Raw genomic sequence first — 21,851 nt, forward strand, 5'->3', positions numbered from 1 at the left:
TAAATATTATCATTTAACTGCAATGTAATTCTGGTTAATGGACAGCTAAAGAGAGATCAGCGACGAAAACTGCATAATAAAAAAGGTCGATTTCTCAATTTCACACAGATCTACGTTTGAAGTTCTTTCTGAAGATATATATCCTTTTATCGCTTTTTCAACAAATCTGAAAGCGAAAAATATACATTTTAAATATTGTCTATATTTTAATTGTATTAAACTCCATCAAGAAATCTTGGCTCCAAACTGTGAAGGCTAAAACATTTTCGATACCGTAGAGTATAGTGGCAAAACTGCACTGTTTAGAGAACGATTTATATCGCTGGGTCATAAATGTTCGAATAAATTGTCCTGGCAGTAATGTCAACCTACCACTTTTCGTTGTTTTGCAATGTTTTAAAAATACAGGCATTCCTTTCAATCGGATTCCGTAGAAATCAGCCTGTTTTTTGCGGTGTAGCATAACAGTGCGTTGCAGTAAATCAGTGAATATGCCTTCCCTTGGCTAGTGGCCCCGATGGACGTGATTTCGGTTGATGAACGATCGTAGAATTGCGTAGTGCTGCATATGGGCACGAAGGACTGAGAGAAAGAGAGCAAACTATGCGTTGCACTACCTTACGACGAGGAAGTTCTGGAAAGGAATGCTTCGAAAATGGCGCAATAAATCGTGCCCCAGGGAATTGGCCCTCGCACTCTAGCGATATTACCGGGGAGTAGCTAATTTTAAACATTACCCGTTGCATGTGCATGCAGTTCGTTTAGAGCTATTCGTGCTCCTCGATGTACTTGGGGGAAGATTTAACGCGCGGCGTATGGCAATTTGCCATCTCCCACCCGAACGATGGAATTAGTTCTTGAGGAATTAAATCTAGTTGAATTAAATAAACCGATAAACGTTATTAGTAATAATGCGATAGCTCTCTTCATTAACTACAAGGTCATATAATAGAACTGTTAGCACCAGATGCACGGTTCTTACCGCAATCGCATGGAACAAGGTTATTTTTAAAGTTTTATTGCAGAATGCAGTTCACCTTGAACAACGCTGCCATCTTTCTCTAGCTTGCAATAATCCAGACCAGACACCAACGACTCCCTCTCGTTGCAAAGCGCCCCGAGTCATGCTGCCCACAGCTTTTTACTATCTACGGCAAGCATATAAAATCACTGCCTTTAATGTACCACCATGCAAAAAAAACAAACAAAGTCTCTTGAGTTCGGTACCCGGTACAGCAGCCCTATTTCGTAGAGATGGTTGTGCCTTGAAGATGTACATTTACAAAGCAGGCCGATTTAATCCGCGCACAGGAAAGTATCCCATGGGTTAGCAATTGTTAACAACAGTCTTTGAGCTGAGGATGGTTTCACTCCACACCGTATAAAAGGCGGGTCGTTTATGATGAGCGCGATGAGTGGTGGATCTTTAAACGCTAGCGACGGGGGTTTTAAATTTCAATTCCAGCTCAACGTGGTGGGTATGTTTCATTTGTAACCTCAATTGCTGGGCTTTTTTTTTGCCCTTCGTCGGTCACCACTCTACCCGTCTTCCGGTGTGAAACTGCGCCCAAAAGAAAATAGTACCATCCGTACGCGAAAGGACTGGTTCCTGAGAGTGCCCGCCATCCGCGGTCAGTAATCTTTCGCGTGTTGCTTCTATCCGCAATGCGCGAGTTCATCAACCTACGAGCGTCGTCTGCCAAACCGGGGTGGCGTTCCTGTTTTCAGCTGGAACTAATCATGTGTACATCGCGGCCAGAGCGAATTGCGGTCGTGCTTGAGAATTTATTAAGAAGAAGAAATGGGAGAATACGCACACCCCCGACACCTCCTCCGGTAAAGATCTTGCATCGTAGAACGGAGAAGAGGCGAAAAAAGATTTAAAAGCACACCTTCCGCTAAAACATGATGCGTAGATGTTGTGCGTACGCATACGCACAACAGAACTAGAACTTAACGCGTCGTCCACCCTTTGCGCTAGACGAACATAGAGGCAAAGAAGAAAACGGAGATGTAATCTTCGTCACAGCAGAAGATCGCGCCCGTCTCCAGTTTCGTTGTGCGCTCCGCTCATATCGTTGCTCTTAACTTTCGACGAAAGAAAGCACTCCGTTTTGCAAAACAAGAAACAAAAAGATGCTATCAAGCTCGGTGTTAACGATCTCGTTTATGATCGTCGTTACGATTTGTTTCGGATCGTTGAATTTGGAACGATGCTGGAAAGTGTGTGAAGAAATCGGACGCTCAGAATCGGGTTTGGGATGGGTGCAGAATACAGGTCGGGTAAGCTACGACCCCACGCTACGCGTTCGGCTGATGACCCCGGTGCCAATGAAGCCACCAATCAAACGTTGGCTGTAATTTAGCTCTTGAGCAATTAGGACAATCATTTTCTTTTACGCACCCCGGGTCGCGTCGCTCGACAAATACGATTCTTTAATGGTACTTACCAACGATGTGGCAAATCAAAAAATCAAATGGTTTGTTGATTTTTCCCATCCATTTCTCTTGTTGATGTTTGAGATTTTTGGGTACGAGTTTGTTCACAATTACCCGTCATCGGTCGAATCCAATTATGCTCCGGGAAACGAAATTCGCAACAGACGAAAACGGTTTGGATAGTGATTTTTGGGCTTTTTTATTTACATCCACGCTACACACTAGTCACCAGCAAAACCATTCCATTGATTATGGGTCAATGTAACGAGAAAGTAAACCTAACGAATCGGTTGCCAGTACTCAAGTACATCGGCGTACTTTTTGCGTTCTACAATTAAGAAAGAGAATGATATGCAGAGTTAAGAGAGATGAATTTATCATGAGCTATGCTCCACAGCTGCTACTAACCAGGCGTAGGGAAATCTTCCGGATGTAATTCGATGTAGTGGCGGAAAATTGCATCTTTCTCGGCAAAGTAAGCGCTACGCCACTTATCGACCACGGCTGCCGCAGCACCGAGTGCTAGCATGGCTGCAATGTGCTTCTGAATACCTGTGGAAGGACAAATGCCAGCCGGGAGATTAGAGATTCGGACCACCATCGGAACGTTACATCACAACCACTTTGTGTACACATTACCGCTGAGAGCTGGACGGCCAGTTCCATAGTTCACGTAGCAGGCACCAATAAATCCAAACGCACCACCTATCAACGGAGCCCACTTGTCGTGCAGCCAGGTCTTCGAGAACGAACCCGAAAGCAATTCCTGGGGAGTTTTTCCGCCGTACATTTTTGTTTTCCGTGTATCCGGATGCGGAATTTTTCGTACCGATCGACCAAAAACACTGTTTGACGCAATGTGCCAAACACAACTGACAGCCCGTGCTGGAACGGGTTTACGATATAGCGCTCAATACTGTCTCGTTTGCTTGAAACTGAAAATCAAACTTGCTATAATTTGAAGCGCTATAAAAGTCGTTATTTTATAGGAATTTGATTTCTTTGCGATTTTAGTTCAAATTTTCAAGCAGTGTTACTTTCTGCATTAAATATCGTCTTTGCGGCTCTTTTCATTTTCAAAATAATTTAAAAACAAAATTAGTTATATTTTATCGCATGTATAATCGGAGCAATATGCATGGGCGAATGGGCGAATATGCAAACTCTCGCCCATTGTAATTAAGATACTTCCAGTATCAGTAGAGCTACGATTATAATGAACAATGACTTCGCTTACGTTGTTTTGTCTCCATTTTTCGCCGAACTCAAAAATTAACCGATCACATGATCAACGGAGTGCTAGTCAACAGCACAATCAACAAGCTATGCATGACTTCGAGGTGCCAACGTTGTAACAACAGAAATTCACTTAGCCTATAATCTTGCGAGTGGCGGGAATTCTACACGAATACGGTTGATTTGCTTTTACGAGTGACCTTTTCGTAGCACGCTCAAATACAGTTGAACTCGCTCGTTTTCACATCGGGCATGGACTATCTACGAACAATGCCATGCCATGCCAGACAATCTCCAGTAACAAACATTCTTCACCTTTTTTTCGACTCACCACTGCTTCAAATAACGCTGAGCAAGTCCAATGGGGCAACGTTTTCTATCAACCGATCATTTACGGTGAGGTTCATCTCTTTGCACTTTGGACCAGAGGATCCGCCCGGTACCGTATGGCTGTGCGAGACTGATTCACTCGGCAAGATTACCGGCTTCGGTTAATCTCATATAATCGTTCCGGAACCACGGCTAGCCCAATCTACCACATCCGTGTGCATTCGCCGCCTGAGACACATGTCTTATCAATTTAATTTATGCCTGTTGCTTCTGGAGGCCCGTTGCGATAATGAATGATCACTGCCGTGTAACGTTTTTGGATGGCCAGTCGTTGCCGAGCGTTTGTGGAAAACGGTTGAAATATTCGACGGATCAAGGTGGTGCCGCTCATTCCAATCGCCGCCCAATATCAGCGCGATCCGACACAACCTTAGTGCCCCTCGGTGGGTTAATTGGATAAGTGCGTGTGTGGAGCATCGGTTGCATTGTTTAGTGTCGGAACGAACTGTCAAAGTACAGCCTCTGCGTACGAGATGGGTTAGTATCGGTGAATTGGTGTGACTAGCGACTGCACGTGTTCGCGCCGTGATGGTGGTGATACGCAGTACGGTTTTCTTACTGTCGGTCAAATTCATCGTTTCAGTACACCGTCAGCTGAAGCGGCAACACTCCGGTCTGCCACAGATGGAGTCACTGTCGCGCTTCAGCAGCATCCCGGTTGTCGAGACCGGCATCAAAACTGCCGGCAGTGTGTACGAACGGGTAAAAACAAGCAACGGCCTGTTGACCTGGGGCTTCGAGACGGCCGAATCACTCACGTACGCGCTGATCGATTCGTTGCGTCCGGCAACAAAGATGATCCAGGGCCCGCTGCACCAGCTGGACAGCATCATGTGCAAAAGCCTCGATCTGGTCGAGCAGAAGGTACCTTCGATGTATCTTCCGCCGGAGATGGTACGGTTGACGGTGACAGCGATGGGAGCAGGAGTGATCGATTCTCGATCGACTCCGACTGTTGGTGAACGATTTAATAACAACCATTCCGCTTGCTATACTTCTCTGCAGATGTTTTGGAACACGAAGGAGTACATGTCCGATCACCTGATGAAACCGGTCCTGTCGAGGGCAAATTCGATGAAAAACTTGGGCCACGCTGTGTTGGAATCTCGCGTTTCCAACTATGCCGCTGGCCGTATCGATGGAGCGTTGGTCGTTTGTGACAAATATGTTGAGCGATACCTGCCGACGGAACCGCAGGATCAACCCGATTGTAAGTACAGCGCTGAGATGGAGGGAGACGGACTATGACACAAACACACACACACACACACACCATTACCCATGCGCGTAGACATACCATATAAATCTGTTGTCGGTTATCAGCCGGTATCGCTTATGCAGGCACGTACCGACCAGCACGACTATCATCCGATTCCGGTGACCTCCACGACCCCAAACGGCATGATAGGACTGCACGCCACCAATCATTGCATGCTGATTGTGTGCCCAAACGTAATGTTCGAAAGGTCCGGGCCAAAAGCAACATTGGTATCGGTTGGTATTGAGCGTTTTCGATTCTTAAACATTTTATTTAGCTTTCAAGCTTGTTTTCAAGTTGTGTGATGTTGTTATTGCGTTTAAAGTTAGTAGTCTTTAGTAATGGGCTTATGTATTTTTTGTGTGTGGATTTTGTTGGGAATTTCTTGATTACTAATTGCGTTAACTTCTGCATTGTTTTCTTTTTTCCGGCCCTGCGCAGCATGCAGTTCTGGAACACGGGCAGACGATTCCAACCAGATGCATGTTGTACAAACGTTCCACCGTGGGCAGCAGCTGTCCCGTAAGCTAAAGCGCCGGCTCACGTTTCGCACGCGCCAGGAACTGAGCGCACTGAAGAAGCAAAGTACCGAGGCCGTGCACGTGGTTGCGTACGCGGCCGAACTTATTGCTACCAATCCCCGGGAAGCGATGCAAAAAGCCGTTGAGCTGTGGCGTTACCTTAGCAAAGATGAGCCAGAAAACCAAGCCCGTCCCCGCACACTCGAACAGCTGGCCGTACTCTTGACCCGCGAATCTGCCCGCAAGGTGGTGCACCTGATCAACTTCGTCACCGGTACGGTAACACGTGTCCCGAAAGCGGTCCGAGCGCAGACGCGTGAAATTGTGCACCATTTCCTGTTCGCAACCGAGCGGCTAATGAAGACGGTCCATCTGGAGAAGGCGAAGGCTGCCACACTGTCCGAAGCAAGTGGGCTTGTGCACAGAATTCAACACACCTATGATGATCTGCAGAATCAAACGAACTTGGCATTGGTAAGTAGCGGAACTAGTGCACACCGGAATGGGCTAGTTGTGGAAGATGTATCTCATATCCAGCGGACTCGTTAGTTTTGAAATTGTACCAAATTTGCTTAAGCTATCATCTTCTGATTGGTCGTCAAATTTCACTTCGCCTTCTCATGCTTTTCGCCCTCAGCATGGTCAGTTATCGCTGGCTAACATTGATCGGCACGATTTTATCCATTGGCTTTTGTTGAAAGTGGTAAGTGGGCGTACAAAATTACCATCCCAAATGTTCATCCAACTGTGTAGTTGCCATTGTATGGAGCATTGAATTTTGTGTGATTAAAAAGCTTTAATAGCATGTTCATGGTTGAGAGAGGGAATAAAATTCTACTTCTGCTCGTCTATTATCGCTCATTTTAGGAACGTTTGGCCGTCTTCCTTTCGGGTCGTCTTGAAGCGGAGAAGATCACCACGAGTGGAAACCCCCGCCGTCGCATACAACCCCGAGCAAACAGCAATCCAATGAATTCCAACATAAACGGTGTGTACTAGGAGCTCGTGAGTCTGTTCAGACTGTACAACACGTACACCCCGCTTTCCCCCAGGGACCTGATAATGCCACATTACCCACAAGCGGGAAATTTTATCTGGTTTCCAGCTAGCTACTTCTTAGTATAAGTGGAGTTTCTTTTGTTAATAGTGTTATATTTGTTGTTCTGTTTGTGTTTGTTGTGTTACAAACTGTGCATAAGAGTCTCGATAAACAAACTTAAAACAGAAACCATTCCTTCGTTACTAAACTTTTTGTGTCTTTTATTTTGTTCGGCTTTATACAACATTCTCTCTCTCTTTCGCTTACGTTACTAGGATAAAACTAGAATCTTTCACAACACGGCAGAAGAATTTCCGATTCCGATATACCACCGGCGCTTCTCCTAGGTATATCACATCTTGTCTTGTGTACACATTTCTTGCCTTCGGTTTCGGTCAGTTCTTCGAACGGAGCGGTTGGGATGGTAAAATAATTTACTTTTGCTTTTAAAATTACGAAACGATAAGGCACAAACTTAAAGCAAAGAACAGACAACGGACTTGTGTTGGTCTGTGACACATAGCGTAAAACACATGCTTCCTGTTAGAGAACTATTTGTGTTAAAAGAATTTGGCACTAAAATCACTACGACCAATGCCACATGCAGAAACATTCTGCTATCTCGGTTGTTTGTACCATCTCACCGGAACGACCATGTCCATTTGCCGCAAAGCGCTGTTCGATGTTCGATTATTTTATAATCAAAGGACTCACACGTTGGAAAAAGTCATCACTTAAAGTACAATCACATTGAAAGAAATCTTAGCGCGCATTTCCGGCATCATTCTATGGTGAGATGGACTGGTTCGGAGCACGTGACCATCTTTGCTTAGGAGGTCCAATCTTTAGCGTCGTTCCTCATTAATTTCGGCCCTAGAAAAGCGAGAAAAAAATAAATCCGTCATTATTTCAAGATTTTTAATGAACTATACACAAGTGTGGAAGTGCATAAGCAAAAGCATTCTCTAGTTCTGAGAGGTTAGACGGAATATTTCGTGTTGCGATGTTCCCAACTCGTTTGAAGTTCATGCGGATGGTTATTTAATGGCGGAGAAACTAGTAGATACATTAACTTTCATTAAAGCAGCAAATAAAATCGAGTTCATTGCGGCTAACCAGAACGAACCTGTTGTAATGGTTTGAAGTACTTTACCCAAAGAGGTTGTTAATTCTAATCACACACAACATGTCATAAAAAAATCTGAACTTTTGTAGTGGCATCATGCATTAATGCGAACGAAACAATACTGTGCAAAGGCAAACAACACATGAGACACACACCGTCCCATTCAAACAATTTGCTCACAAACCTTGTGCTTATAGTGGATTGTAATGATGCTAAGGTGTGGTTGGTTGTTGTCGGTGTTGTTTTGCGATAGTTCGCGTGGCATAATGAGATCCATTTCCAGTATTTGGTAGTGGTGTGGTGTGTGCATATCCTGTGTATATTGTGATCGTAGTGTCTTTCTGTTGTTGGTGCCCTGAGATGGTGCCCAAGTTGTTGTTGATGGCTTGCACTCGGTGCTCTTGAACAACATGACACCGCTTATTGAGCCCCATCCCATCAACACGGCGAAAGGGCTGTACTTAGTTGTTGCTACATGTACAATCTTTAGCCACCATTGTCGCCACATCAACCACTACTGCTGTTGGCTGGAATGGTTGTTGGTGTGTGGCTTGATGGTGGTACCATTAGTGGTCGATGTATCACCGTGACTAGTGTTAATATTGTCTAGCTCAATGTCCGAACAGTTGTCCGAGTTGGACAGTGCCGAATCCATCGAGGTGATTGTGTTATTTACTTTTTTGTCACTAAACGTGTCGCCGGGTCTCTTCGGGAGGAGTGGATCTTCCGCCGAAATGCCGTTATTGTTGTCGGTTTCTGCAAATTAACATGGACAGATTACTGTGCTGTCAGAAAGATCTCATCTTTCTATAGTGTGTTACCTTTTTGGGCAAGTGCTCGAGCTTCTTCTTCCTGTTTGGCTTTCACGGACTCTGGCGTCAGTGTTCCATTGTTGACGCTCTCAATAGCCGTTCGTAGCTTCAAGTGAATGATAATGCAACACATTAGACAACCTTTGTGTAAGGAATTTGAAGATATTACTTACCTCCTTCAGAGCCACCACACCAACCAGACGACCGACGTTGGTGACGTAGGCGTGATTGATGCCCACCATCGAGAATAGCGAGTGGACCTTCAAGATGGATGTACGCTCGACAAGCTGGAACGGAGCCGGATCGATATGAAGATGATCGACATCGATCGGCTTTGCCATCTCTTCCATCTCCCAAGCCTTCTGATCCTCGGCGGTCAGATCGATAACGCGCTCCCGTGGCAGTTGCACCTTCTTCGAGATGCCGGGCGTTAGTGGAGCAACCTCTGACCCGACGATGCTCGGCGTACCGATCGAACCAATTTCCGGATCGGGCGTCACATCCTGCAGCGTAGCCGACTTGCGGAAGATGATGTCGAACGCCGACCGAATGCGGCTCTCGGTACCGGTGATCGTCGTGTACGGCGTGTGCACTGGACTGTGCGGAGACAGCGGACTGAAGCCTTTCAGCGTGAACGAGTTCGTTTTCTTAAGGATGGATTTTTTCGGCTGAGTACCACCGAACACCGGTCCGCCCGTAACGGACGCATTAGATTCGCGGCGCGCTTGTGGTGGTAGCATTTCGTTGTTGGCCCGTTCGCGGAGCTTCAAAATGTCCGGCGCTGGAACAACCTCGAACCGTGATGGACGGCGCGTTTTCAATGCTTCTGCGGCTTCGCGCTTCTGACGCTCCTGTTCCTCCCGCGCCTTCTCCTCCGCTTCCTTCATCAGCTTAGCGGCCACTTCGAGCCGTTTCTCGCGCCCGATATGTTTGTCGATCATCTTGATCAGCTCGTAGCGCTGCACGCTACCAAGCAGCACCTTGTTATCCGGACTGTCGACGATCGGTAAGCTTCGGAGGCTCTTATTGGCTTTGAGGATTTCCTTCAGCTGCTGGTACGAGATTCCCTTCCAGATATAGCGCACGTCACGCACCATAAAGTCCTCGACGTAAATGTTGTACATGCCCGAGCCGGACGGCAGCAGATCCGGCAGGTACGGTAGCTTTTTGATGAGAATGATACTATCGTACATGGACGGTTGCAGCAGCGCAGCTACGGCGTTTGAGATCAGCGCAGCGATCATGACCGGCACGATATGCGTTATTTGACCCGTCATCTCGAACACGATCACACCGACGGACACGGTGTGTGTGACGGCACCGGAGAAAGCGGCCGCCCCAACTACCGAGTAGCCACCGGGAATGATCGGTGCCAACATGCCCCCATACCGGACGCCATGCGGGAACCAAAGATGCATCGACTCACCGACGATGCGTCCAAATGCGGCGCCAATTTTGAACACTGGTATGAACATACCGGATGGCACGGGAATGGTTGAGGCAATGATCGACAAGAAGAACTGCAAGGGTCGAAAATGGAGGACATTTGGTAAGAAGTTGGGAGGTTTTTTTTGCGCCCCATCTCTCAGAAAACCTACCGTGTACAGCAAATAAATAATCAGGTTAACAAACACGTTCGTTTCGGGTGTGCGCCAGTTCGATACGACGGCCGCCTGCTCAACGGTGAGCTCGTGCTTCGTCCAGGTAAAGTTTGAGAACAGCTGATGAACCTGGTCGTGTGTGCTCAGCTCGCCGGCAATGTACTTACCGAAGCCGAGCGGAAAGGACAGGGTGGCCACAATTAGCGCCACAATGCCGGGATATAGAAAACGGCTGAAATAATCCGATCGAGTGTAAGTATTGACAATCATTCCCATTTTGAACGATTACTGATGCTTACTTTTTCTGCAGGAATTTGTTCATCTTTTTGTTCGAGCGCATAAACAGTACGTACTTCCGATGCACCCACACGTACAAGGCACCACCTAAGCCACAGATGAGTCTGTCGAAGTAAAAGGGACAAACATATGCAAAAATAAGGCCTTTATCATCTTCCAACTCAAGCCCTCCCAAACGTACATCCACACTTACCCGATCAGTGCAAACACGAAAAGTTCCTGCGGATCGAAGGGAAAGTCGGACGTGAAGTTGGTCGAAAACATGGCGGTCACGGTGTCCGCTTTCTGGAACCAGACCGCCAGCAGCCGGAACACGGTAGCACCACAGACGGCTGCGAAGAATCCGCGCCAGTAGTTGCGCACCGCAAAGTACGTCGTCGTTACCTCGATGCTGAACAGTACGCCCCCGATCGGGGCCGCAAAGCAGGCACCGACACCGACCGCACAGGCCGCCGCCAACATCTCCGTGTTGCGTGATTCGTTTTCGTAGATCGATTGGAATGATGTGATGATCTTACTTAGCAGCTGCGATACTATACTAGCTATATGTACAAACGGGCCTTCCTTGCCGAGCGGCATGCCACTGCCGAGCGTCGCCGTGAGACCGATCACCTTCGCGACCAGCGTCTTGAACGTGAGGTACTCCTTCAGCGCTACGCCGCGCAGGATCGTTTTCATCTCCGGTATGCCGGAACCGATGCTCTGCGGTGCGACCAGATGGACGAAGCCGGCCGAGAACAGGATCAGACAGACGGGAAGCGATACCCAGGCCAGATACTGTGCCACCGGATGGTTGGTGAGATCCCGGTACAACCAGACGCGTGCTACGGCAGGTACGCAGATAGATTACAGATGAAAGAATGATGTCTGAGGTGTCATATCATGCTGTGGTTTTACTTACAGTTCGTGCACATCGAGATGCCCTTATCCATCACGTAGGATAGCAACGCCATGATGATACCCAACAGTGCCAAAAACACCCAGTCTTCGCCCAGCCGAGCGAATGTGTTACGCCACAGCCAGGAGGCGGCCTTGAAGAACTTGTTGTCTCGGACATCCAACAGTTCCTGCAACGATTTCCATCTAGTTGTTTTATAATTTTTGAAACGTGGCTCATCGTCTCAGCACCGTTGCCAAACAAAGGTGAACGGGGCAGGAACGGGGGTGGAAATTTGGGGAACAATTGGAGAATGAAGGAGTTTAGAGTCCAGGAATTGGTTCGCGATTACCTTGTTTCTTGCTTTATCATCTTTTTTTCTTCGTCGTTCAAGAAGCCTGAGTCTTCGCGCTTCATCTTTGGCGTATTCTCCTAGGTCCTTCGTGTACCGACCATACATCTGCGAATGGGAAATGGGAAGAAGCATCAGCGGGTGGGACGATACTCACAATCGAGTGCGATGCACATGCAACACATGCAACGATCGATGGATGTAGAAAAAAATATTGAGATTCTTTAAGAAAAACACACATGCAACATAATACTCGAGCAGCTAGCAGCAGAATGAATTCTTGTGGAAAATTATGACAAAAAGTAGCTTTAAGACATTTGTTATGCTGAAATGATAATTAAACCTGACAAAAATATGTTGTACGCACAACAGCAGTCCCATTCCCACACCTTCACTCCCCACAAAACCCAGTCTAAATTCGTCAACCTAATTTTTTTTTTTTGCAAATAAAAATATGACTGATGACTGTGGTCGTCTTCGCCACCTAACAAACAATTACTATTGTCTGGGGCGATCGAAACATAAAACAATTTGTTGCGTAGCTTTTTGCACGGCTAAGAATAGCGTTAAAGAGCAAACATCATCATCGTCGGGATGATGGTGCGCTGTGCAAGTAGTAGCAGAACCAGACAAACATTACAACAGCTCCCAGGGCATAGTGCGGTGTCGTAATCGTGCAAAGAGTGTTCACCACAGGCGAAGGAAATGTCATCAAATGAATGTGTAGCGACACGTAGGAACCAAACACAACCCAACAATAATTAATTGTTACACTGCACTTGAACCTCAGTGGTCGAGTAGCGCCAGGTGAATAGTGGATTGGGAAGAGCCTTGAGAGATAGTTTGTTATTTATAAAGCATGAGCTAGACAAAACATTCATGAGGGCAAAGAAATTAATTATAAAACTTGAAATTTGAAATATGACAGTTCAAAAATGCATGCAACAGGTATGCGTAAGCTTATGGTATATACAACTACTAATAAATGTAAACATATCAACAATTACATACATACAAACATATTAACATTGATGAAAATATTGCTGCACCAATACGTAAGGTTAAAAATAGCTTGAATACTTCTACACTGAAACAATACTTTCTGATAGTTTGAACTGTTTTTCAACATGTCTAGCTGACAATGCGCCTCCATGTCGTCTTACTCAGAAGGTAATAAAAACTACACCACACATAGAAACCCCTAAACTCCTAAATGAAACAGAAACATCCGCGGTACCAAAGCTATTTAAAACCAAATCTTATCGTCGTGCGTAATGATCAACAGCGGAAACCGGGAAATGTGATTTGTGTACAGGCCTAACACGCATAGACAACTGATGCTGTTTGCAGGCCGACTGGTTGTCAATGAAGCGAACGGAAAACACGCATACACATTCGATATTGCTTACTTCTGATGATTTTTTGAGACAGAAACAACAAACATATGTCGGAAAGCATTTAAAACATCAACCAAACGAACATGCAAAATAACGTAGAAGGTTTGCTGTCGCAAGGTTACTTTAGTTCGTTTGCCCTATTTTGCCATCGGGTAACATTAAAGCAGCTGAGAATGGTCCCATACCTCGTGGTTGCCGTACCGGAATTACTATGCCGTCAGTATGCATGTTGGGTCCTTGGAGATGAAGTCTCCAACAGTTAATTTTCCCATTGGAAAATCCCATCGGACCGCAACCCAGGGAATACAAGCGCGATCAAAGCCACAGATATAAACCAAAAGAACTTCAAGGATTGCTGTAGAATGTCTGACTGTGGGTACGTGTGGGTATCTAAATTCTGCGTCTACCTGTCCCTGTGCCTGCGCACTTACGTAGTAAAACTCTTCTATCTCGATGTCAACGATACTGCGGCGGATTTCTTCCTTATCCGCAGGATCGAGATCGTCCAGCCCGCTACCCGGCGGACAAGCCGCGGGCGACGATACACCAATCAATGTGGCGTTGGACATGCTGCTCGGCATACCTGCACTAGTCTCACTATTGCTACCACTTTTCGTACCGTCCAGCACCTCACCAGAGCCACCATCATCCGTGCGCTCCGTTGGACGGTGATGGTCTGGCGGTAGGACTGGCGACGACTTGGCCAACACCTGCAGTGCGTTCTGCTTCATCCGCTTCCGTCGACTGTTCAATCGCTTCCGGTGGTACTTGTCACGCTGAATGTCTAGCGAATCCTTACGCCGCAGGATGATTTCTGGTTCGAACGAAAAATCTCGCACATACTCATCCTTTATCGGTATATGCATTGGCGGCTTAGCGGCTAAAGGTGCTGAGAAACCCCAGCGAGCGTTCTATACGGTGAAAGGAGGTGGCTTTATCCGTACGATAAAACCGAGTTCCGCGTGCACAGTGACACTATTGTGGATCACATTTCTAGAAAACGGGCAGAAACATTATGTGTAGGGACGAGGGGGTTGTCTACTATTTGGCAATCGAAATCTAATGCATGATTCATAATCGCACCCTTGAGCGGACCGTATTCCGTCATGGTGGTGTCGCGAAATGACACGAAACGATCCTCTGCTCGGCGTAATCCGAGACCGTGACAAAACAACCAAGGACGTTGCGACCCAGTTCTCAATCTTAAAACAATTGTAATAGCGAAACAAAATTGTACTAAAAATACGGAGAAAAAAATGTAAAACACCACCGTAGACACACAAACACATCCGATGCTTCCTTAGTATGTTGCAAAATGGTGATCCTATTGTCTAGTGTCATCCCGGGGTTGGGTTGTAACTCATTTCCTGTGCGACACTGCGAGGTGAATGCATTGTCTTTACGTATATCCGTGAGCTAGACGAGTGCATTACAGGAAGGGATTATCATAACGAATCTCTCACCACACGGGGCAGTTGCATTTTACACCCTCGGTAAACAAACAATACCGTCATAAATTGATACGACAAGCTCATAAATAGCAAACTATTTATGCCATATTTATGCATAGCGCTACGACTGCCGATAGCATCAACAATTGTATTATAATTAAATACTTTAACAAAACCACTAAATACAAGCTGCATGGGATTAATACACTGATTTTCTTTTACACAGCGCACAAGTATTAGACACTACATAGAATGCTTTCGGGGTTACAGTGGAGCACAGATTACTCGTGCAATTATGGCTTGCAATCTGTTGAGTCACGTGAGCTATCGCTTGCCGATTGGGATTAGAGTTAGAAAAGACGATTTCAAAAAAAAAAAAAACAATACAGTGCTGTACACGCATTTTGCAGCGATTTCGGATGCGCAATGACTGCACATAATAACAGGGTGGATGAAGTTGATTCTAACTACTGCAGATCATCCGCAAGCGCAACAACATTTCGGCACACAATCGAACTCACATAATACTATCTTCTCCTCAGTGTGGAAAGGGTTGTTTTTTTTTGCGGTGGATGGTAAATTTACCACGCCTGCCCACTGTCACTAAAAGGAGATACACTTTCACGACCACAACAGCTCAACAGAATATGAAGGAAAGCAGGGAGAGCTTTTGGATGTTAGCCAAAAAAGGGTTTGACTTTTTTTGTTTTTGTAATGTAAAAATTGTACAACGTCTCATTCACGTTTTGCCGTCCACGCTGATTTCGTTCAGATCACCGATTCACGTGACATTTGCCACCTCACCGAAGCAAATCGAGGCTCGAAAGGATACTATTGTCGTCGTCATCGATGATGCACCAAACACTTGCCAAACGAACACACTACCGATGGGGCATAAGATGTGTTCGGGATTGGCAAACGTTGCCGCCAAAAAATCCGAACTTTCGAAAAGGAAACAAATCGCCACCAAACAACTCAATCCTACGAGTTAATAGCATCAACAACACCGTCGAATTTCGTCGTCATCGAAGATGCTCGGAAGAGTCGCTACGATCGCGATCGTTCACGTCACGGGACGGATGCTTTCGCTTTCGATGTGTGTATTTGGCAGCCAGAGGACACCGTTTTTGAGATCAATCAAAGGTAGACAAACTGAAAAATCGCGTAAGCCTTCGTATCGCTACCAGCGCATCGCGTGTAGAGCACTGTATGGTGGAATGGGTTCCACCGACCATCTGGTCGTATGTATGGCGCGCCGTTCGACGAAGCGTTCTGGGGTGTAGTTGAACAAAAAAAAAACTCTGATGTCGTTCACAATCCGCCCCGAACCGTTATTGTGTTGTTGGCCACCGTAGACCGATTGGGGGTTATTTTTAAGAGCGACATACACTTTGCCTGCACTGCGTCGCCACACATACAGCGTGTCCCAGATGAAAGCACCAATGGGATGGGTGGTGCCGGGATGCGACGCCGTTCTCGTACGGTGGCTATCTTTCCGTGCGGTCGTAGTTTAAATATCTCACCAAATCTTAACGACCTTCACAGAGATTTGAACAGTAGTTCGACTGGCGAGGGCAAACCCACCGGTGCTGGTGCTCTTGTGCCCATCAAGATCAAGTTCACGTTCAGTTCGGTAAAATTCGGCCACATCGCACCCCAACAAAGGAAGGAAGGAAAGGACCGTGCGCGCGGCTGAGGGTATTTTCACTCGGTGCTATTGAACCCGATTAAATTGGGGTGATGTATAAATCACGGTGCTTGAGCTTTTTACGATAAAAATGGATCTTCGTTCACCACACAGACACCGTCCCACCATTACCTTCTGGCACTGTGATCACAACGTTTCGATCGAATTCATGTCGCCACTGCATCGGTTTGTTCGAACCACTGCTTCACTGCCTTATTCGTGAAACTTCTCTATTGGTTTCTATAACTTATCGTGGTAGAATATTGACCGCCTAGTGCACTGCAACAACAGGAATAACCACGGGATCACACTCGCACCCGGGAGGATCGATTCGCGAGCACGAACTGTCACCACAGCAGCCCGAAATGACATTCGCGACCCGACTGAAAAGGGCCGGAAAATGGTTTTGAATTTTCCCGACACCGCACCGACAACCGGGATCGGTACTGTACTTAATCACAATACATCCACACTAACGCACCGAGCGGCACACATAACCAACACACAGCGGCTACTGTGTGTGTGTGTGTGTGCGTTGGTCATTTGTTTCTTTGAACGATTTTTTTCGGGGAGTGAAGGACACGGAACTCGCCATTCCCACTGACCATCCCCGTCACGCGGAGGGGGTGAAAAATGAAAAATCGCCAAGTTCACTGTCACTCGCGTGTGGCGAGGGACGACGGCGACGGTGTCTCAAACGACGCGCTGCCCCATTGTCTGAATGAGTAGCGCCGATGATGGTGATGGTGATGACGCCGGTGGATGGCGATGGATCATTTGAATCGTTTTTCCCGCGGTTTTTCCCCCATGCGGACGATTAGCTTGAAGCATCAGACGTCATCCTTTCCACGATTTTTTTTTAAAAAGGAAAAAAGTTGCTCAAGGTGTGTTTGGCATTTAGGTAGGGTTACATGATAAGGGTGCGAGTTTAAGATAACTCTACAGTTACATATTTGCATTCAGTGTAAGGAAACAAATTCAATGGACAGTTTAAATTAATCAACACTCCAAACACTGTTTCTATTCACATAAAAATAACCCCAAAATAACACAAACAAGCTTCTAGTCGCTTCACCCACTACAGATCGATAAACGATCGTGATGTACGGTGCTGCTTTGAACGGTAATTTAATTAACCGTGTGCTAGTGTAGCTGCCCGCGTCGTTATGCACCATCAACACACCGTCGTACACCGTTTGCAAATAAATGGCAATATAATGAAGCCCTGGAGAAAGACGCAAGAACGCAGAGGACGCGATCGTGCCCTGCTCTTTTACAACGCCCTGGTGGGGGTGTACAGTGTTTACTACTTCCTGCCATTTTGTAGACCGATTTATGCACCGGGGCGGCGGTCCACCCCAGGTGTGTTTGTGTACGGCACGTCATATATTCCACCGGCCGAATCTATCAATCATCTATCGCCACCGGTTGCACCTGGTTGCAGTCTGTAGTTGCTGGGATAGTCGGGGCTGCTTGGCGGGAGGGTGAATGAGAAAGATGCGAGCATTAATACGATTCATCAATTCTCAAGCATGCACCTTCGCGCATTGGAACCCGGTCTTTCGACGGTTAGCACACAGCTGATCGGTGAGTGGTTTTTTTTTTATGCCAGTTTGTGCTGCATTCATTGCTGGCAAAGGGAAATAATGGCAGCACGTATGATTTATGACAGTGGCCGTAGCCAAAAGATGGGCACAGTGTACGCAAAATGAGGAAGGCGAATTTGCGACAATTTGTTTAAAATTAGCTACAACAGAGTAGAAACATGTTTGTCATTGCTTCGAACAGCCATTAATGTCACAAACTTCAACGATGTACAGATATAACGCAAGGGATAAGCCTCCGAGACACTGAGATGTTAAGAGTTTTTTTTCTTAATAGTTCGTATACAATAATGTAATGTCTTTCTTTGTTTTTTTGTTAAGATTTGTGTACAAGAGTTTTGGTTAAAACCAGTTTTTTATCAACCTGGACACAGAATACTAAGAGTTGCAGTTGAAATTTTCCCGAGTTCCTGAGATATTAGAACGGTCTTGAGCTGTAGTGATAGTAGCACGGTTCAGACCATTAACCTAGACTGCCTTTCCGCTTATGGGTCATGAACAAAGTCATGAACAACCAGAAGCGACATTTTGACAGTGTCGTACCAAATGTTTCGTCACGAGACACGCACTGACTGTTATTTCACATGTCTAAGAGCAGTTTAACTCCCCACAAGAGTCAGCTATTTACCAGTGAATTGCAAAGAACTTGAGTCAGTCAATTTTAAAACTAGCGTGTACACTATTGACCACTCAATTTCACTGCCGCCGGTACACACGATTCCCATTACCGGTTGTAATATCCCATAATTATCGCACCGACAATCGAATCACTTCCCGGCGATACCGTTCCGGTCGTCACAAACAGCGATGTTTTCATGCACGTAGACAAGCATCGACATGCGGGCAACCTTCATCACGTGCACGTGCACATGCGAAAAGGAACAGTACGGCGTGGGTCTGTGCCTGCGCTTACGAGCGTGCGTATGTATCCGTCCTCGTCCGTTTCGTACGCCTCATCGCTGCTGCTGACCGAGCTACTGTCCTGATCGACGGTATCGCTCATGCTGGGCATCGGCATCGGATAGAATGCTTGGGCACGCCGTTTGCGCGATGATTTCTTCTGCCGCGGCATATTCTCCATCGACGCCTTCAGTAGACGGCGCTCACGAAACTCCCTGGTACGCGTTGCCCGGAAAGATACAGACGCGTTGCCGCACAGGTTAGCCTCACACCGCTTGCCGAACCCACCAACGCTACGCTAAAACATGCCCATTTACCTTAGCACACGCTCGAAGCTGGCCCATTCTTCGTCGACCAGCTCCACGTTTTCCTCGCCAAACTCTTCGTCGTGAAAGATGCGTTCAGTGTAGTCGGTGCTGTTCGAACGCAGCCGCTCCAAACCACCACTGGACGCTCGATGTCCCGCCCGGTCACGCATCTTCCCCGCCCGATCAGTGCCGGATTTGCGCCACATTGTGCCTTTTCACCGACGTTACACTTAACACACTGTAGGAAGCTCTTGAGATGCTGGAGGCGTGCGTTATGTTGGAGAAGAAAACTTCAGGTGATCCAGCATGTGTAAGTTTTAGAGGTTGGCCGTGCACGAAGTTGTCAGGCAGGCGTCGAATGACGTTCGCCGGGAGCAGACCGGAATACACAGCACGTATCTAACACACCCGTCCAGCGCGAATAATAGCAGGAACTTATTTAATTTGATACAATTTAGCGCTCAATTCGTGTCTCTAGCAACGATCCGAGTGGTCGGTGAATATCAGCTAAAGCAGTACCGCGATTGGCTTAACAAGAAGCTTAACACACTGGATGACGTTGTTCGGAGTGCTGTCTTCACAAGTTGGAGAGCACGAATTAGGTCAAACCGTCCAGTGGCAGAGGGATTAGGAAGGGAACATTAGCGGATCTTGATGCCCCACGGTAACTCCTTCAAATGTTTCGATTTTCGTGTTCCGATCGATAGCCGAAAGCACTACCCTTGCATTGATTCGCCGCTAATAAACACGACGGCGAGCGGATCTACCGGATGTCAGCTTAGACCTTCCTTCGCACAACATACACTGAAACGCTGGCCATCGCAAGACATGTCCGAATGGTGCGGAATGTGACGTTCACTTAACGGAAGCAACTGCTTTCTTTGTCATTGCGCACAAAGCACTGCCAACTCGGCGCACAACCAACCACTGACAACGCCTTGATCGGACAAAGATCGCCCTGGAACTGATCCGTTCTGCAGACTAGAAATCTTGTTCCTCCCCTCCCGGGCAACATTATCGTAGCACGGGAGTGTGGCTTTCTTCGCTCGGTTTTGCATCGCCGTCGTCGGTGCACTGCACGATACGCAGTGAAATATTTAAATTGATGGATTTTAATGGGAAAATTAGTGCTCCGACCGTGTTGCAGTGCGAAGCGCCGTCCGGGACGAAGACGAAACGGTGCTTGCCCGTGCGCGGGCACACACTCGGTTCGGTGTGTTTTGCCGTGAGTCAGTGTCAGCTGGTGGTGGAGCTGACCTGGAGCAGTTGCCGGAACTTGGACGAGAATTTAAAAATTGCTCCGCCCATGTGTGTCCGAGTCGGAGTGTGCTGATGTTACGAAAGCTAGTTGGTCCGAATGCAGTAGTTACCTCGACCGTAGCGTACTGGGTGTCCCATAGTAGCGGATGCGGCCGTCTGGTGCGTTCCTTCTTGAGCGTTTCCGTGCGAACCATTTTGCTCCGTACCAGTTACGCACCGGTACGGCTGTGATTGAACGCAAAAATGTGCAGCAGCAGCAGTAACAGCAACGGCACCACTAGTCGTGAAAGCAAACCGGAGTAAAGTTCTTTTATAGACTTCCGGAGCGTCTTTTACATTTAAACAAAGCAAAAAGAAAACAGAAAATCGGCAAAAAAAACATGTTCCCTCTTATCGAAGATTCAATATTTGAAAGCGGAACGTTTTAATTAACGGTCGAACTAGCGTTACCTGTGTGCCACGGGAAGAACGTGTCCGCTAATTACGTCATTGACCACATACGGATGGACCGCTGGGGCGAGATAGTGCTGCGATCATTACGATCATTAAAAGCTTTTGTCAACAGTAGCATATCTTTGCTGAAATTGTTCGAAGAATGTGACGGTCGGCACTGCGTTCCTCCCAACCGGCGGTAGAGTCGCATGAAAGCATAGACTTAGAAGAACGTATTCAACAGCATATTGTGAGAGCAAGTAAAAGGATTTTCCATATGAAAAATATCCAATTTTAAAAAGTGAAAAGAACAGATCACTACAAGAGCGAAGAATGGCAACGTTCTTCAGTGACCTTGTTCGACAACTGAAATTCATCTACATACGAAATTCATCATACAATCGTTACATGAATTGCCTTAACAGGCTAGTAATCGCTTTATAATAATTTATTTCCAAAATGAATGGTCCTAACAGCAACTCAGACATCAATTCACTGAAAAGGTAACATTAAAAATACATTCCTCTATGAATATTATTGACTTTGAACTGAAAATTGCCATAAAATGTCTTTATTACCTGCAAATAAAGCGAAGTCCTTTTATATATATAATTTAAATATATAATTTAATGACAAATAATTATGTTTAAATTATATAACAGCTGATTGTGCCAGAAATGACCATGCTAAAGTTTAGATTGTTCGCTTTTTAATTAAAATTCCTCAAACTTAGAACCCCCTTAACATCTTTTCAGCTGCTAAAAAATGGATGTTCGTTCATCAGCCATCACTCACATCATTCGACGCGCCCGGCAAGTACATAAATTTCCCTTTCATGCGCCATACAACTAACCGTTGTTTGAT

The 21,851-nt window shown here is 46.4% G+C and overlaps 3 protein-coding genes across 4 annotated transcripts; 1 reads left to right on the plus strand and 2 right to left on the minus strand.

Annotated features, from left to right (window-relative positions):
- Nucleotides 1–2,628: 2,628 nt before the first annotated feature.
- On the minus strand, nucleotides 2,629–3,229 carry LOC128707664 (NADH dehydrogenase [ubiquinone] 1 subunit C2). Its single transcript, XM_053802621.1, has 3 exons — nucleotides 3,079–3,229; nucleotides 2,848–2,991; nucleotides 2,629–2,767 (listed from the first exon to the last, which is right to left on the minus strand). Exons 1-3 carry the CDS (start codon nucleotides 3,227–3,229, stop codon nucleotides 2,718–2,720), a joined length of 345 nt encoding a protein of 114 aa, XP_053658596.1. The 3' UTR covers nucleotides 2,629–2,717.
- Nucleotides 3,230–4,881: 1,652 nt separating this feature from the next.
- Nucleotides 4,882–6,843, plus strand: LOC128710094 (lipid storage droplets surface-binding protein 1). The gene is made up of 6 exons (XM_053805134.1): nucleotides 4,882–4,959; nucleotides 5,071–5,275; nucleotides 5,389–5,559; nucleotides 5,765–6,318; nucleotides 6,482–6,547; nucleotides 6,712–6,843. The coding sequence occupies exons 1-6, from the start codon at nucleotides 4,897–4,899 to the stop codon at nucleotides 6,841–6,843; spliced, it is 1,191 nt and encodes a 396-aa protein (XP_053661109.1). The 5' UTR covers nucleotides 4,882–4,896.
- Nucleotides 6,844–8,523: 1,680 nt separating this feature from the next.
- Nucleotides 8,524–14,211, minus strand: LOC128709437 (chloride channel protein 2). 2 transcript variants are annotated; one of them, XM_053804434.1, is made up of 9 exons: nucleotides 13,777–14,211; nucleotides 11,949–12,056; nucleotides 11,621–11,786; nucleotides 10,913–11,543; nucleotides 10,722–10,823; nucleotides 10,420–10,654; nucleotides 8,995–10,341; nucleotides 8,831–8,927; nucleotides 8,524–8,765 (listed from the first exon to the last, which is right to left on the minus strand). In XM_053804434.1, exons 1-9 carry the CDS (start codon nucleotides 14,209–14,211, stop codon nucleotides 8,524–8,526), a joined length of 3,363 nt encoding a protein of 1,120 aa, XP_053660409.1. The 2 variants fall into 2 exon arrangements, with proteins under 2 accessions (XP_053660409.1, XP_053660407.1); XM_053804432.1 differs by having other exon boundaries at nucleotides 13,717–14,211.
- Between the last annotated feature and the right edge of the window lie 7,640 nt (nucleotides 14,212–21,851).

Source organism: Anopheles marshallii, chromosome 2 (genome assembly GCF_943734725.1).
Source record: "Anopheles marshallii chromosome 2, idAnoMarsDA_429_01, whole genome shotgun sequence".
Lineage (NCBI taxonomy): Eukaryota > Metazoa > Arthropoda > Insecta > Diptera > Culicidae > Anopheles > Anopheles marshallii.

Bases quoted from the DNA above. Each gene is read 5' to 3' on its own strand.
- LOC128707664 (XM_053802621.1), bottom strand. From the start codon at position 3,229: ATGTACGGCGGAAAAACTCCCCAGGAATTGCTTTCGGGTTCGTTCTCG. The intron at 2,992-3,078 runs GTAATGTGTACA...GTCCTTCCACAG, and splicing joins TGGCCGTCCAGCTCTCAGCG to GTATTCAGAAGCACATTGCA. The intron at 2,768-2,847 runs GTTAGTAGCAGC...TCTTAATTGTAG, and splicing joins GGAAGATTTCCCTACGCCTG to AACGCAAAAAGTACGCCGAT.
- LOC128710094 (XM_053805134.1), top strand. From the start codon at position 4,897: ATGTGCAAAAGCCTCGATCTGGTCGAGCAGAAGGTACCTTCGATGTAT. The intron at 6,319-6,481 runs GTAAGTAGCGGA...TTTCGCCCTCAG, and splicing joins ATCAAACGAACTTGGCATTG to CATGGTCAGTTATCGCTGGC. The intron at 6,548-6,711 runs GTAAGTGGGCGT...CGCTCATTTTAG, and splicing joins ATTGGCTTTTGTTGAAAGTG to GAACGTTTGGCCGTCTTCCT.
- LOC128709437 (XM_053804432.1), bottom strand. From the start codon at position 14,211: ATGCATATACCGATAAAGGATGAGTATGTGCGAGATTTTTCGTTCGAA. The intron at 12,057-13,716 runs GTCAGACATTCT...TCCCATTCGCAG, and splicing joins GATACCCACACGTACCCACA to ATGTATGGTCGGTACACGAA. The intron at 8,766-8,830 runs GTAACACACTAT...GTTAATTTGCAG, and splicing joins TCGAGCACTTGCCCAAAAAG to AAACCGACAACAATAACGGC.